A 16072-nucleotide genomic window follows, 5' to 3' on the forward strand; every position below is an offset into this window, starting at 1 on the left:
TCTTTATTTCAAGGTCATAGAATATCCTTAACTTGGACTCATCGCCCTCTTTGACTGCACTCCTCTTCCTTGAGTTGAGGAAACTCTGTTATTCCTTCTCATTCTGCCCTGTACTTCACTCCTTACAAGAGTCATCACGAACAACTGAAGACTTCTTTTGTAATCCTTTGTTTAATGTCTGTCATTCATTTTTATTGCAGACTTCAGTGGGCCAGTGCTATGGACTGTTTATACCCTCCTATGCATATTGAAGCCCTATATATTTATATACTCCTATACATATTGTATATAAATTGAAGCCCTGTGCCTAATTTGATGGCATTTGGAGATGGGGATTTCATGTGGTAATCAGGTTTAGATGAGGTCATGAAGATGGGGCCCCCATGATGGGAGTAGTGCCCTAATTTGAAGAGGAAGAGACCAGAGCCCTGTCTCTCCACCACGTGAGGCCACAGCAGGAAACACAGCCATCTGCAAGTCAGGAGGAACCCTAGACCATGATGGACCCTGATCTTAAACTTCTAGCCTCCAGAACTGTCAGAGATAAATGTTTGTTGTTTAAGCCATCCAGTCTGTAGTAATTTACTATAGCAGGCCTGAACTAAGACGGGCAGGGTTCATATCTTTTTACTCAGGCCTGCACCACTATGCATAGTGCCTGGCATGAAGTAAGCACTTCATAAATGTTTGATGGATGAATCTGTGAGTGTCCTGGTGCATGTTGCTCAGAAACATGAGCAACTCCATCATCTCCAGTCCACACCATCCCTGAGAAGCCCAAAACTGATCAGCCTGAGATCCCCTGAGAGCTAACAGGCCAGTATTTCACAGTACCTGTGTCTCCTAGACTGGAATCTCTGAACCAGGTAGGGAGGGTGTGGTGAGCAAAAGAGCTTCAGAATCAGACAGCTGGACTCAGAACCAGGACCTCCTGCTGATGAGCTGTTCGAGGTGATGCAGGTCACTTCACCTCCTCCATCTGCGTTCTCTGCTGTAAAATGGGGATGACAGTAGTTCTTGCCTCAGAGGTTGTCGTAGGAACAAAGTGGGATGAGGTCTTTCGAGTGTTTAGCACAGACCCCAGGTCAGCATTGATGTGAACCATCAATGATGATATGAAAGGTACAGATTGTTTTGGCCTTGTTCTGTTCTCCCAGGGTAGTTGTCTTTGTCCTGCTCATCTTCCACTACATTCTTTAGGGGTTCTTTATGCAGTAAGTGAATGATGGAAAGTGTCCATCCTCATGGTGGCTAGGTCCTGGAAGAAGATTATCTGACTCTCATTAGAACCTTGGAGTGTGCAGGGCTGGGCTGCTTTCCCAGTGGGTGTGTTATAGTCACAGAGGTGGGAGCAGCTGACTGTAGTAATTACTTTGGGAGGAAAATCTAATGGAATGAAACAGAAACCTAAATGATTCCATCTCTCTTTTATACTTTATTCCTGCCTGCATAATACAATTATGATGAATCCCTGAGCAAATTCAGCAATAATTCATATTTATATTTAGGTAGTTATTATCACAATACTACACTGATCATTTGATTCCAAAAGTAATTTCCTTCTACAAAGGTACCTTTGACATCCTATAATGTATATTAAGATTTAATGGGGGGATAAACAAGGCAGTAGACTTGATGTATTAAAAAACAAGACAGTGATTTTGAGCCTGAAATACACAGAGAAAAGCATTCATTTGCTTTTAAAATTAATTAGAAATGAAAGCCACTTTCTAAATCATAACTGATAACAATTTGTATTTTTTTTCAGGGTCTGGAATGCTCATTTTTATCATTTAAGCTTAAGGTATTTGTAGGGTTTTTTTTTGTTTTTTTTTTTTTTTGCTTTGTTAACTGGTTGGGGTGAACATTCAGGATTTTTTTTAAAGGTATTTAATATTTTTGTAAATGTATTTAAGTATTTTTATTTCATAAAGCCATTTGTTTTAATTTAGTGGAAAATAATTTTATTAGAGCTTAAATAAAGTTGTGCAAGCAACGCTCCTCCATTACAGGGTCTTTGGGACTGTGTTAATTATAAGAAATGGAGCTATTGGAGACTATTACCGAGCACACAAACTCCTCATTGTTAAGCACGGCTGGTGCGTGCTGACAGCTGCCTCTTAGGGAAATGTAACCCATGGTTAACGGTGGAAAGTGTGGCATTAGCATAATTTTTTGGCAAGGAATAAGCTGGGGCTGCAGCGCTGCCTTCCACCCCGACTCTTTCATTACTGTATCTTATCAGAGGCCCAGACTCTAGGGGGAAGATGAAGCCATGTGATTGTGCTGTAGGTAACCAAAATCCTGTGTGAAATGCCCATGTCTAAATAAAAAAAGAAAGGATTTCAATTGCTTAGGATAATGATTTTAAAAGGGTCCCTGGAAGAAAGACTCTGAAAAGAATTGCTGGTGTTTGAACAAAATTGACACCATGTAGAGGCGGCTTTTTTTTGACATTGACATGAATGCATGTTATGGTTTCTATAAGAGGAATTAGAATTTAAACAGTTTTATTCTGCAGGGACCAATTCAGACAAAAATAGATCTGCTAATGCAAGACTTAGAGTCAAGAATAAATTACATCCCCTGAAGGTTCTCTAAGTTCATTTGCACATTACTAAAGGTACTTCAAACAGTTGGGAATAAATTTTTGTATATTTCAGAGAACATATCAAGCCAGTGTTGAAAAGGAATAGAAAATATCAAATAGTAACTAGTGGTAAAAAAGCTGCTTGCCAATTTGGGAGGTGCAAGAGACACAGGTTCAATCCCTGGATTGGGAAGATCACCTGGAGGAGGAAAACGGCAACCCGCTCCAGTATTCTTGCCTGAAAAATTCTATGGACAAGAGGAGCCTGGCGGGCTATAGTTGGAGTCAAAAGAGCCAGACACAACTGAGCACACGTTTTATAATAATGTTTGTTCTTGATAGGATAAACTACTCCCTTGGCTGAGGATTCTTTTTGCTTTTGTCAATAATAAGTAATATTATAAGCTTGAATATGAATGATACAATTGGTTAATATAAGATAAGGAAGTGGCTTCCATTCACTGAGCACTTACTATATGCCAGGCAGGCGCTATGCTTAATGCTTTATACACATCTTGTTTCTCTATCATAAAAACCCTATTACTTAGGTGCTATTCTGTCCTCAGTTGCAAATAGGGACATTAATCCTCAGGGGAATTGAGTGTTATTTCCAAGGTAACTCTGTCAGTAAGGGGTAGGACTTGCCATTTGAACCCAGGTCTCTTTGTTCTGGCGCCTGCAGGACTTCCTCAGCCATCCCTGGGCTTCCGTTCCTGTTACCTGTGACAGTCGCTTCTATGAGCAGTGTCTTCCTGAATGTATTAAACAATTCCCCTGGGGCTCCTTTCCATTCTCCCTCTTACATAGGAGCGACTGTTGCTATTTAAAGCAGAGGGCACAGTGACAATTCTATTCAATAGTCCTTCAGTGTTGGTGCTTCTGGCAGTTTCTCTGTCTGGCTGTGTTGGTCTCTGTTGGGTTCACGTGGATGTGGCAGGGAGCTCCTCTGTGTCAGCCAGGTCCCCTCACCTCCGCTCCAACTCCAGGACCCCAGCCTGGAAAGACAGGTAGCCTCAATGGGATGAGTGTCTTTGCTTCAGATTTTCCAGAGGCATTTTCCTTCCAGATCTTTGTGGGCCCTTAAAGCCTGTGTAGGGATCAAGCATCAGTATCTCTAGGACTGATAGAACGGCCCCTGTTGGTTTAAGTCAAGTGCAGTCTGGGGTTGCTCTGGGCAGAAGGAGGATTATGCCTTTATCTCCCTTTCTACTGTGAAACAGGAGGGTCAGCAGAATGACACAGGTGAATAGGAACATATCTGTGCAGGAACAAATATGTTCTGAAAGTATAAGCTCAGAAAACTATTCTTCAGAAGATTTGTGAGGTCCCAGAAAGGTCTGGGGGCAACTCATGTGGTTTAAAGGGTAATCTCTGTGCCCAGAGGTGCCATGTGCCAGCCGACTTCCAGGCAGCCCGTGAGCCCACCTGGCCCCCTGGAGCTGGTGCTAACTGGAACTCCCTGGTCAGCCCTCCTGTGATCATCTGCCTTCCCTCTGGGTTCTCCTTTGGTGTGAAATTCATGTTGTGTGGGGCTTCCCAGGTGGCTCAGTGGTAAAGAATCCACCTGCCAATGCAGGAGACTCAGGTTCAATCCCTGGGTCAGGAAGATCCCCTGAAGAAGGAAATGCCAAGCCACTCCACTGTTCTTACTGGGAGAATTCCATGGATAGTGAAGCCTGGTGGGCTACAGTCCATGGGGTCGCAAAGAGTCGGACTCAACTGAGCGACTGAGCATGTGTGTATATTGTAGAATCTCTCCCCAGAAATGATAGAGGGAACTCATGATTAAGATCTCCCTGAATAAGATCATTGATCTTTTATTTCTGAAAATGAGATTCAGCCTGAATGAGGAATTCTCATCTCTGTTTTGTAGCTCAGTGATTCTCAATCCTAGCCCAGATATTAGAATTATCTGGAGAACTTGAAAATACCAACTGCCAAATGACTTGTCCCCAAATAATTAAATTGGAATAGTTAAGGATGGTGCCTGGCATTAATATTCCTTAAAAATTATTGCAGTGGAATGTGCGCTGGGGGCTGAAGACTACTGAGTGGGAGGATGGAGAGGCAGCGAGGGGTCTTGCACTGGTGCTGGTACTCAGTACAGCTGTATTGCTGCAGCTTACTAGGTGCTTAGTATGTACAAGCTTTGTTCTAGGCATTTTCATAGAATGAGGTCATGTACTCCTTACAGTGAACTGTAAGCTTAGTTTGTTTCTATAGATGTGTATATGGAAAACTTTGAGGAGGTAAAGCAGTTTATTCAGAGTGGAATGGCACTTTTTAGAGATATTCTCTATTATGAAAGTGAGACTTAACCTGCTCATCTAGGTGCACTGTATCTGGTTTTTCATAGCATTGTTCTAGTAAGTGCACAATCAGTAACTCCTTGGTATTTGGAGTTAACACCTTTGCACATAATACACATAGTCTTTCATTTATATTAACAATATCAACAATCTTGCTGGGAGGTCTCCACCAGGAAAAGCTAGGTACTCAGGGTGAGATGTAGAATGTGTTCTCACTTGGCTGGTCCAAAAGTCTGAGATCACTTGTTCTAGTGAGAGCATCTCTAAAACCATGAAACCACCAGTAGTTTGTTGTCAGTGGTTTTGATATATAGCTCAATCAGTTTTAAGAGCCACAAACCCACTACCAACATCAAGATTGTTGTTGTTCAGTTGCTAAGTCGCATCCGACTCTTTGCTACCCCATGGACTGCAGCATGCCAGGCTTCCCTGTCCTTCACTGAATATCTCCTGAATTTGCTCAAATTCATGTCCATTGGGTCAGCGATGCTATCTAACCATCTCGTCCTCTGCCACCTCCTTCTCCTTTTACCTTTAGTCTTTCCCAGCATCAGGGTCTTTTCCAATGAGTCGGCTCTTCACATGAAGCGGCCAGAGTATTGGAGTTTCAGCTTCAACATCAGTCCTTCCAATGAGTATTCAGGGTTGACTTCCTTTAGGATTGACTGGTTTGACCTCCTTACTATCCAAGGGATTCTCAAGAGTCTTCTCCAACACCACAGTTCAAAAGCATCAATTCTTCAGCACTCAGCCATTTTTATGGACCTAGACCAGCAAATAGAGTTCAGAGGGCTGAAGTGTTGCTTCTTCTCAGTAGCCACCTGCTTCCTCCACCGACCTGAGCAGACTCCACAATCTTGACTTTCTGTAAGAAGTTTATCCATATGCCAGCCCAAGCATGCGATTTCTTGGCAGTTAGGAGATAGGTCCTTCTGAAAGTTTGACTGATGGTAGGAGTGGAACCATGTGGGGTATATACCTTTCTTTCTTTCCCTAACTTGACCACATACTGTAATCTTTGATCCCCAAAGGAAGGCCTTGAAACCCGAAAAGGAGGCTGAAATCAGAGCTCTGAAAGTGTGGGTTAAGTTCTGGAAAGAAATGAAATGATACACCCCTACAGGACTCCAAAGATTACTTGGATTGGAGACTGGGATATCGACAGTGGGCGTTTACAGGGCAGTGGAGGTGGGTGACAGGTAAGCATTTGTCCTCTGTCCTGGCCCCAGACCCTCATCTGCCTTCCTCACCATTTCTTTTCTATTTGTGTTGTGAGCTCTAAGCTCAGAGGCCCCAGGGCTGGCGTCTGCCCTCCCTCTTCCACCACTTGACACCCTCCATAGAACCCTCTCTAAGACAGAGCGGCAAGAAGCCTCTTTGATGCCAGGGAGCCTGTTTAGGGAAGCGCATTTTGGTAACAGCACTCATCCTTTGATCTCCACAGCCTACAAGTTACCAACTTCAGGTTTGAAAATTCTGACAATCTCGTTTATTTTGCACTCTGAAAGCATAAGATCCTAGGATGAAAAGCTCTACCTTAAACACAAAAAAATAATAATACTTATACCCTAGGAGGATAAAAACTTGCTGTCTCCAGCTAAAGAGATATTTTTTATTCATGTAGCTTTTCATTTCCTTTTCCATACCTCTGTTACAAGTACATGTCCCTTGGAACCTCTGTGTTCTAATAAAGCACAGGAACGTAGGTGTAGATGGAAGCTCCGGGGGCCGCTGGCAGCAGGAACAATGAGGTCCATGGATCAGTGCCAGCCCTGGTCAGCCTTGGTCCTTTCTTTATGCAGAAGAAGTGATGTCTTATGATGAGGGAGGGAGGGAGGGAAGGATGGAGGAAGAGAGAGAGGGAAAGAAAGATGAGCTGACAAAACAAGGACATTTGACCTGAGCCTGAGCAAAGGGGGTGGCCAAGAGCTTTTTCTGGTAGAGGAAGGAGACAGTTCAAAAGGTCCCTAGCTGTCAACAGATTCGTGCATCCTGGAGCAGAGAAAAGGCTTTGTGCTGGTGGCAAGTGTGGCAGGAGACAGGGCCTGAGTCATGTAGGGTTAGAGACCATGGTACGGAATTGATTATTTTGTTCTTAGAGAAATAGATTTTAAGCAGAGGGCTAACATGGCCAGATTAATAAGGTTAGAAGATCCCTCTGGTTGCTGTGTGGTAGGAGAGAAAATTGACATTCAGTGAAGAGAAGGCCCGTCCCTCTCTGGTGGCCCAGAGGGGTTGGTGAGAAGTGGTCTGACTTGAATAACATTTTGAAAGCGGAGCCAACAGGGCTTGAAAATGGGTTGGTATGGATGGGAGAAGGGAAAGAGATGGATCAAAGCTGACAAAGGCTTTGAAGCCTGTTTTGGAAGGAATGTGTTGTGTAGCCAGGTATAGAAGACAGGAGAAATAGCGATGTGGGGGACATAATAGAAGCAAGTAAAGAGTTCTGTTGGGACTTGCCTGGTGATTCAGTGGTTAAGAATCCACCTTGCAATGCAGGGACTTGGGTTTGAACCCTGATCAGGGAACTAAGATCTCAACATGCAGGTGAGTGTCTAAGCCCAAGCGCTGCAACCACTGAGCCCCTGCACCGCTGCTAGAGAGCCGGTGCCCCGCAACAAAAGATCCCACACAATGCAAGGGAGTCTTCGAACCACAACTGAGACCTGACCCAGCCAAATAAACAAATGATTAATTAACTTAATTAATTAGTAAAAAGTTTTGTTTGGACGGTGAGGTGTGAAATGCCTATAGACATCCAGGCTGAGGTGCTAAAGAGTCGGTGGAGAATGTATGGCAAAAACCAGTACAATATTGTAAAATAATTAGCCTCCAACTAATAAAAATAAATGAAAAAAAATAATAAAAACTGAAAAAAAAAGAAAAAATAAATAAAATTTAAAAAAAGAGTCTGTGGATACGCATGTCTGGAATCCAAGGTAGCAGTCAGGCATTGAGATCATTCATTTCAGGAGTTCCTGGGCACTTTGGTTTTTATGGAGACTTTCCATATTTTAGACGCATTTGGCGGTTGGGCTCCCTTTGATTCCTGGGATGAACACCTGGAGAAGATGCTGGAACGTGTTGGGATTCCTCACATTCCTCCTGGGGAAAACACGTTTACATGATGAGCAGGCAGGACCCTCTGTGACCGTCCTGACCGCTTATGGTGGAGTCCCTCTGAGTATGTTGCTAGACTTAGGCAACCATTTTTCTGTATTCTTTTCTGCACGTCTTCTTTCCTAAGTCAGGTGTGTATATATAGATCAACTTGCTATTCAAGTATGTTCCCCATGGAGTGCTGCACAATAATTAAGATCTAGCAAATTATGAATCCTGTTCACATTTCAAATTTTCCTGAAAGTAACCCAGTCACAAGCATTCCAGGTGTTTGTGTGTGAGTGTCATATACATGAAAATTTGACCCCACTGTCCTTCTGCCTTATACAAACAGCCAGTTAGATTACAGTCATTGTACACATCACGTAGATGGTAAATCAGAAGACTAGGAAGAAACAGGAGTTGGATAATGCCTCAGAAAGGGGGCGGAAAATCTATAAGCCAAACACCACTTATTTATTACGTTTAGATAAATTTCCCCACTTGAACTGTCCCTAGCTTAAACTCTGCTTCCCCTTATTATTCCTACTTTTTAAGTTCCTTTTGCCATCTCCTGAAAAAAAGCACCTTTTATTGACCTTATTCTGTAATCTACTGTCTTCTTTAAGTCTTCTGGAATTTTGAATGTTTCCTATATTTTGCTCTGTTAGAAAGTCTGGTCAACTTCACTTTGCTTCTAAACTCACCACATCACCAGCTCCCCTACACAATCAAGCGAGGTGCCAGCTGGTAACACTGGTGGTGCCCAGGCTGTGCAAAAGGAGGAGACAGCAACACTCCAGGTGGGCTTTTCAGATGAGCAGATGCTGAGCACCTTCTGGAAAAACCAGTCTCCCTTCCTCTCTGCAGCTTAACAGCTGTGGGACTGTGAGCAAGTTATTGGATTTCTCCAGGCCTCTGTTCTCTTCTCAATAAATGGGGATCATTCTAACCCTCCTGTGATATTTGAATGAAGTGAATGAGTACCTATAAAACACTTAGTGGAGTACCTGCTACCCAGAAGGAACTCATTAAGCTTTAGTTCTTATCAGAACCCCCCTGAGTCTTTATCTCTCAGGAAACAATAACCACACACTCTGAAAATACACACATACCACTAAGTGACTATTAGTGAAGACAAATCAAGCTTCGGAAGCAAACTAGACTGAAAAGATGAAGGGAAATTGATAATCAAGACAAAGTAGAGAAACAATGCAGTGGTTCTCCAAGTGTGGTTTCCGGACCCGCAGCATCACTTGCGAGCTTGGTAGAAATGCAGATTCTCAGAGCTACTGCGGCGCTAGTGGTAAAGAACCCACCTGCTAATGCAGGAGACAAGAGAGACATGGCTTTGATCCCTCGGTTGGGAAGATTGCCTGGAGGAGGGCATGGCAACCCGCTCCTGGAGAAATCCCGTGGACAGAGGAGCCTGGCAGGCTACAGTCCATAGGGTCACAAAGAGTTGGACACGACTAAAGCGAGTTAGCATAGGCACTGAATCAGAACTCTGAGGGTGGGGTCGGGCAGTCTCAGTGTTAGCAGCCTCTGCAGGTAATTCTGATGCGTGTTGAAGCTGGAGAACCACTGGTCTAAAGTAAACCTAGCAGATATTGGGTGGGGAATAATGGTCCATGTCTGTGTACATACACACCATGGTTGGTAGAATGTTTGTAGCTGCTGAAGCTATTAACCAAGCCTGGTAGTATCAGCAAAATCTCACCAAATTGGAGATTAATTACCCATTTTCCTTTGGTACTGTTGTCTGAATAGAAATATAACTAAAGTACTTATTTTCCATGACTTTGTACTCAATTCATTTGGGATTGAAAACTACTAAGTCATCAACTTTTTCTTCTTTTTTTTTTCTAGGAAATTCCACTTACTTGGATGACCATGGACCACCTCCTAGTAAGGTAAGATCTTTGCTTATGCTATAAATCACCTTTTCCTTCTCTCAGTACCTATAGCCTCCAACAACCCCAACCACATCCCTCCTGGCCCGGAATTGTTCGATAGTAGGTATGGGCGTCAAGTTCATCTTTGATTAACAGTGAGTAGGAAAAGGAAGCATGCAAAGAATATAAAAATGGGTAAAAATAATGTTGGTATGTTAACATCTTTTCACCCATGTTTCTTACTTCTAGCAGGATGGAAATGAATCCCAGAATTGATGAGGCCAGGGTTCCAGATAAAGGTCCCTTGAGTGTCCCCTGAGGGAGCAGGAGGCAATGTTTGTTTCGTCAGTAGCTGTAGCTATCCCAGGCAGGGGAACCTCAGGACCGAGTTCAGACTTCTGGCTGCTTCTCCTGGTTGCTCCCTCCTTTGCCTCTGTATTCTTGCTGGCCTATGATGTGGTGTCCACAACCCAGCCCCCTCGTGCCTTCAGGCCTTGGACCAGACTCATGTCTGCCCCATCCTCCACGGCCTGCCTTGCCTGGGCTACTCCACTCAGGGTTCAGTCCCCTGGAACCAGCCTTCTCCGCCAGTGTCCTTTCAAGGCTGGCCTGGCCTGGCTGGCACAACCACGTCTGCTCTTAGAAGCAATATTGGTATGATGTCTAAGGGTCAGGACTATCCAGTGATGTGTAGTTCCCCACAACTATCTACTTTCTTAACCTCAATGAAAACCAAATATCAATCTACCGAAAAAGGAGAAAAATAGAGATTCTCTTTGACCACTTAAGGTGATGTCACCAAAGTGCAGTTGTAAGTACGTAGTGAGAAAATAATCAAGCACTCACCTTAGAGGAGGGAAATGCACCATAAAACTGGTCTTTGAATTTATGGGATCTGAAGAAGGACTCTTCCATGTTTAAGACCACGAGCTTTGGAATAAGGTATTTCTGGGTTCATCTTGAGTTTTACTGCTATCAGCATATGACATTGAACAGATAACTTGATATGTCAAGCCTCAATTTTTTTGATGTGCAAAGTGGGTTAAAAATATGACCCACAGTAAGGGCATCTAAAAGGATTGAACAAGTTGATATATGACAAGCCCTCAGCACCTAGCATGTGATAAGCGTTAAATAAACGGTAGCTAGTCTTAATTAGACTGGAATAGCATTAAGATTGTTGATGAATGGTACAGTGATGTTTATCACAGTGGTGAATGGCTTATCACTTGGTCCACTGCATATATACTGAATGCCTGTGATGCTGCAGGCACTAGAAATGCAGATATGAAACAAAACAAGAACAACGACAAGGCAGTTCCTACCCTGGAGAAACAAAGGAATATAGAGGATTAGACACCATTTGAGAGTAAGGACTGCATCTAGCTCATCTCAGTATCCTCACATCCTTGCATTTAGCCTCGATGCACAGAGAGGCGCATCCTGACTATTCATTAATTTTCACTGAACTGGACCACGGGATCCAGAGCTGGAATCTGAATTAGGTCTCCTGGCTCCCATCCCAGGTTCTTTCCACTCGGCCAGGATTCTCAAACTTTAGCTTGCATCAGGATTTCCTGGAGGCTTGTTAAAACACGGATTGCCAGGCCCAGACCCCTAAGTGTCTGATGCAGTAGGTCGAGGGTGGGACGTGAGAATTTGCATCTTTAACTAGCTCCTGAGCGATGGTGAATACTGCACGTCTGGGGACAAAATTTGAGATCCATTGCTCTAAAACCATGAATATCAAGAAAGTCGGTTCCCTGGACACTTTCTATTTTGTTTTTACTGCCAATAGCCTAGAGAGAGTGGCATGGCTTCTTGCATAAAGGCTATTAATTAATAATGATGACTCACCATTGTAACCTTTCTTGTGGTGAAAACATATTTTCTTTGGTCCATAACCTGCCCCGGAGGGAAAATAAGTGGGAGTGGGGAAGGATGTTGTGTACAGCCTGCTAGGTTCCTTTACCCCTTAACTGTGCTTCTCTCCTAAGTTGGGCCAAGTGAGCCCTCCCCACCCTCAACTCCTCCGCTCTGCAGGAAAGGGGGCTAGGTGACTCAGCATGTGGGGTCTACTAGCTGTGAGTGGCATGTCAGGCCATTACTTTGGGCTCCAGGTCTGATAAACAGGATTTTACTTGGTCAGAAGACTCAGGCCCACTTCCCATAAGCTTGCCTTCTGGAGCTCAGTCCTTGGTGACTCACCTGGAACTACTCCTTTAGCCTGTCTGGGGGCCTTGCTCTTGCCAAGCTGGCCATCTTGCCTACTTCTTTGCTAGTCTGGTGGTGCCTGGATTCTGTATTTGCTGGGCTCTCGCCCCTTGATCCCATAGGGCTTTCCCTGGCTCTGCATTCTCCGCTTCCTACAATCTAATCTTCACCCCTCTCTCTTTTGCCACTCCCAACCAAGACTTAACCAAGATGCGCAGGTCATATCAGGCCATTTTAGGTCATTTTCAGAATAAATCCAGTTTTATAAACTCCACTCAAGTTTTAAAATTGTGAGTATGATCTCTTTCAGCTAGCAGAGATTATAGGTAATACAGCAGAGATTATATAATACAGATTCTTTCACTATAAGTTTATTTTCATTATCTAGGAATGGAGTAGCAAAAACCCTCTTCACTTTCTAAGCAGTAGCTGAAATAAGAAAAATGAGTAAAAATAATATTGGTACATTAACATCTTTTCATCCGTGCTTATTACTTCTGGCAGGGTAGAAGTGAACCCCAGAAGTGATGAGTTCAGAGTTCAGGTAAGGGTCCCTTGATTGTCCCCCGAGGTGAGGCCTTGATTATTTAAGTCTGCAGACCACTGGTGTATTCAGGGACATGATGGTATCAGGGAATAAGGACTCACACATGTGTGGCCTCTGGAGTGAACCCCCCAGCCTGGCAGTAGGAAGCATGACTGAGTCCAGATCCACAGTTTTCATATTTGTTTAGCACTCAGAAATAACTTTTTGATGCCAAGACTGAAAGAGCTGTGATCTAGATAAAATAGGATTTTGAAACCCTGAAAATGGACTGAGGTTTACAGGCGAGTTCTCATTTTATTGCAAGTTCAGTTCCACAAGTTTCGCATTCCACAAGTAATTACCATTTAGGAATTGGGGTGTGTGCCACACAGATCATCCAGGGCCCAAAGCTTCATTCTCTCCAGTTTTTTCATAAAAAAGAACCAAATGCCTCTGACTTTTACTTGTTTTTCAAGTCCACTTTAACCTCCCAGTTTTTGATCTAAGTCGTTATTTAAAGGCAGATGTTAATGTTTTCTTTTGTCGACTGCTTTTTACGACCGCTTTGTGTGTACACAGAATTTAGTGGTTTAAGGTTAGAGCCCTACTGAGACTGAACATGGAGGTTTCTGTTGAATGAACTAGAAAGATACTTTTGAGTACAAAAACAGGTGTGACACAACAGTGTAGTGTGATCCCACACCTTAAAACATGTATGCATACGTCTGTGTGTACACAGAGAGAAGCCTGGGAGAATAAAGATGTTTAGTCCGGATGGTGAGATTTTTAGGAGGTTTTTAAACTCATTTCCTTATTTTTCGTATAAATTTGAGTTCATTGAAGTGATGCTTGCTCAGTCTAAAAATTGGTTGGGGCTGGGGGAATGCCACCACCTCCACCCCACCAACCCCACCAAAGGTGGTGTGAGCTGCTGGCACTGGCAATGATAAATTCTGGAGGTAGCAAATAGGATACAGATATTATTTCACATATATTGGGTCCCCAAATCGGATAGATAAGGAGAGCTGATCTAAGCAACTCAAGAAAAATAAAATCTCTATCCATCACTGATGTCTATCATTTCTTATGTGCCAAGCACTCTGCTAGGCACTTTGCATGGAAGTTTAGTCTCTGTAAAATTTATAGGCTTCTCTGGTGGCTCCATGGCAAAGACTCCACCTGCCAACGCAGGAGATGCAGGTTTGATCTCTGGGTTGGGAAGATCCCACATGCTGCAGAGCAACTAAGGCTGTGTGCTACAACTATTGAGCCTGTGCTCTGGAGCCCGGAACCACAACTCCTGAGCCCACGTGCCACAACTACCATAGCCTGTGTGTCCTGGAGTCCATGCTCTGCAACAAGCGAAACCATGGCAATGAGAAGCCCTCATACTGCACCTAGAGAGTAGCGCCCACTTGCCATAACTAGAAAATGCCCTTACAGCAACAGAGACTCAGCACAACCAAGAATAAATAACTAAATAAATAAAATATTAAAAATTAGAAAGAAATCTGTAGAAGGGACTTCCCTGGTGGTCCAGTGGTTAAGACTTCACCTTCCAATGCAGGGGTTGCGGGTTCGATCCCTGATTGGGAGCTAAGATTCCACAAGACTTGTGGCCACAAAACCAAAGCATAAAACAGAACCAATATTGTAACAAATTCAAGAAAAAACTTAAATAGTCCACATTAGAAAAAAAAAATCTTTAAAAATCTCTGAAGAAGAGTAGTTCTTTAATCCTTATTTTGCAGATGAGGGAACTGGATCTTAGGGAGGCTGAAAAACTTGCCAGAGGGATGCACTAAGGATTGGACTTGTGATTCCGGCCCAGAACTGTGTCTGTAGCTCCAGGGTTCACACTTTTAACCATTCCAAGATGAGTAATTTAATATAAAGACTAATTTTTTTTACCTTATATCTGGAGGTTTACCCTTTTATTATATATAAGTTCTCTGGCATTTTAACTAATATGATAAACAAGCTTTAACTCTCAGTATACCAGAAAAATAAATAGTCATCACCATTTACTATCAAGTCCAATGGAACTTTTAAAAATATCAATCCAGTGAATATTTCTCTTCTTTTTCCTTCCAGTCACCTTTGTATACATGCCCACCATCAGCATTTGTTCATTTACATACTGTTTATAGAGTAAATTTTGGTATACAGGCATTATAAAAGGTGAAAAAAGACTGTCCCATTTTCATTTAGCAAAATGGGATGGTCTAGGTTTTTTTAAGCCTTTTATTTTGTATTGGGGTATAGTTGATTAACGATGTTGTGGTAATTTCAGGTGAATAGCAAGGGGACTCCGCCGTACATATACTTGTATCCATTCTCCCCCAAGCTCCCCTCAGGATGGTCCAAGTTCTTATTGCAAAACATCGCTTATGTGTGTTAGTTGCTCAGTCATGTCTGACTCTTTGCAACCCCATGGGCTGTAGCCCACCAGGCTCTTCTGTCCATGGAATTCTCCAGGCAAGAGTAGTAGAGTGGGTTGCTATTCCCTTCTCCAAGGGATCTTCCCAACCCAGGCGTCGAACCTGGGCCTCCAGCATTGCAGGCAGATTCTTTACCATCTGAGCCACCAGGAAAGCCCAAATATTGTTTGATGAAGTCCTTACCCTTGATGACCAAGTGCGTGGGAATACCATATTTTCTTTTTGTCCTTAGAAATATGTTGTTCCCGCATAGACATTTTGGCTTGAAAGAATTAATGTAGGATATCATCATCTGAAAACTCATGGTCTGAGGGTTCACTTTCATTTTCAGGTGAATTTCATCAGCATCTTCAGGGTCTTGAGTGCTGAGCTCTGACTCTGAGCATTCTTTTCTGATTTTTCTAATGCCTGGGAAACCTCTCCAACCATCGATTTTCTTCTCTTTGTCATCAGAGGCGAGAATGAAACATTCCGAATTCTCCACTCTATTCAATGAATATTAAAAACAAACCAGAAAGATGGTGTTTCCAGTCTTCTGCTAGACCTTTTGTCAAGATGATGCAACACTTTAGGCAGCACAATAAAATATGAAGAGTGATGCAGTAGTGACAGGTTATTTTCTTTAATGAATCGTTCTAAGCCTGCACTGTTCAGTACAGGAGCCCCTAGGTTCATATAGCAATTTAAATTAATTAAAATTCAAAATAAACATTCATTTCTTCAGTTGCCTTAGTCACATATCACATTCTTTGTAGCTATGTGCAGCTAGTGCTACTGTAGTGAACAACACAGAATAAAACATTTCAATCATCACTGAACAGTTCTAAGCTAAGTGCATTTCTAAGCTATTCCATCATCTTCCATTTTTTTCTATTACTTTAGTCTTTTTAAAGCATACTTGGGAATAATTGATGCATAATTGGTCGGTAATTGTTTTAGGATGATGAACTAGCAAAATGTTTCAAGATATAGGGAGAGAAATCATTTGAGACCCCATA

General features: G+C 42.8%; 1 protein-coding gene across 2 annotated transcripts in view; it reads left to right on the forward strand.

Annotated features, from left to right (window-relative positions):
* The window catches only part of UST (uronyl 2-sulfotransferase), a 313320-nt gene that overhangs the window by 110839 nt on the left and 186409 nt on the right, over positions 1 to 16072 (forward strand). For both annotated transcript variants that reach the window (XM_061130018.1, XM_061130017.1), the window contains exon 2: positions 9868 to 9911. In XM_061130018.1, the coding sequence (XP_060986001.1) occupies positions 9868 to 9911 (44 nt within the window). The remainder of the gene's footprint in view (positions 1 to 9867; positions 9912 to 16072) is intronic.

Source organism: Dama dama, chromosome 26 (genome assembly GCF_033118175.1).
Source record: "Dama dama isolate Ldn47 chromosome 26, ASM3311817v1, whole genome shotgun sequence".
NCBI lineage: Eukaryota > Metazoa > Chordata > Mammalia > Artiodactyla > Cervidae > Dama > Dama dama.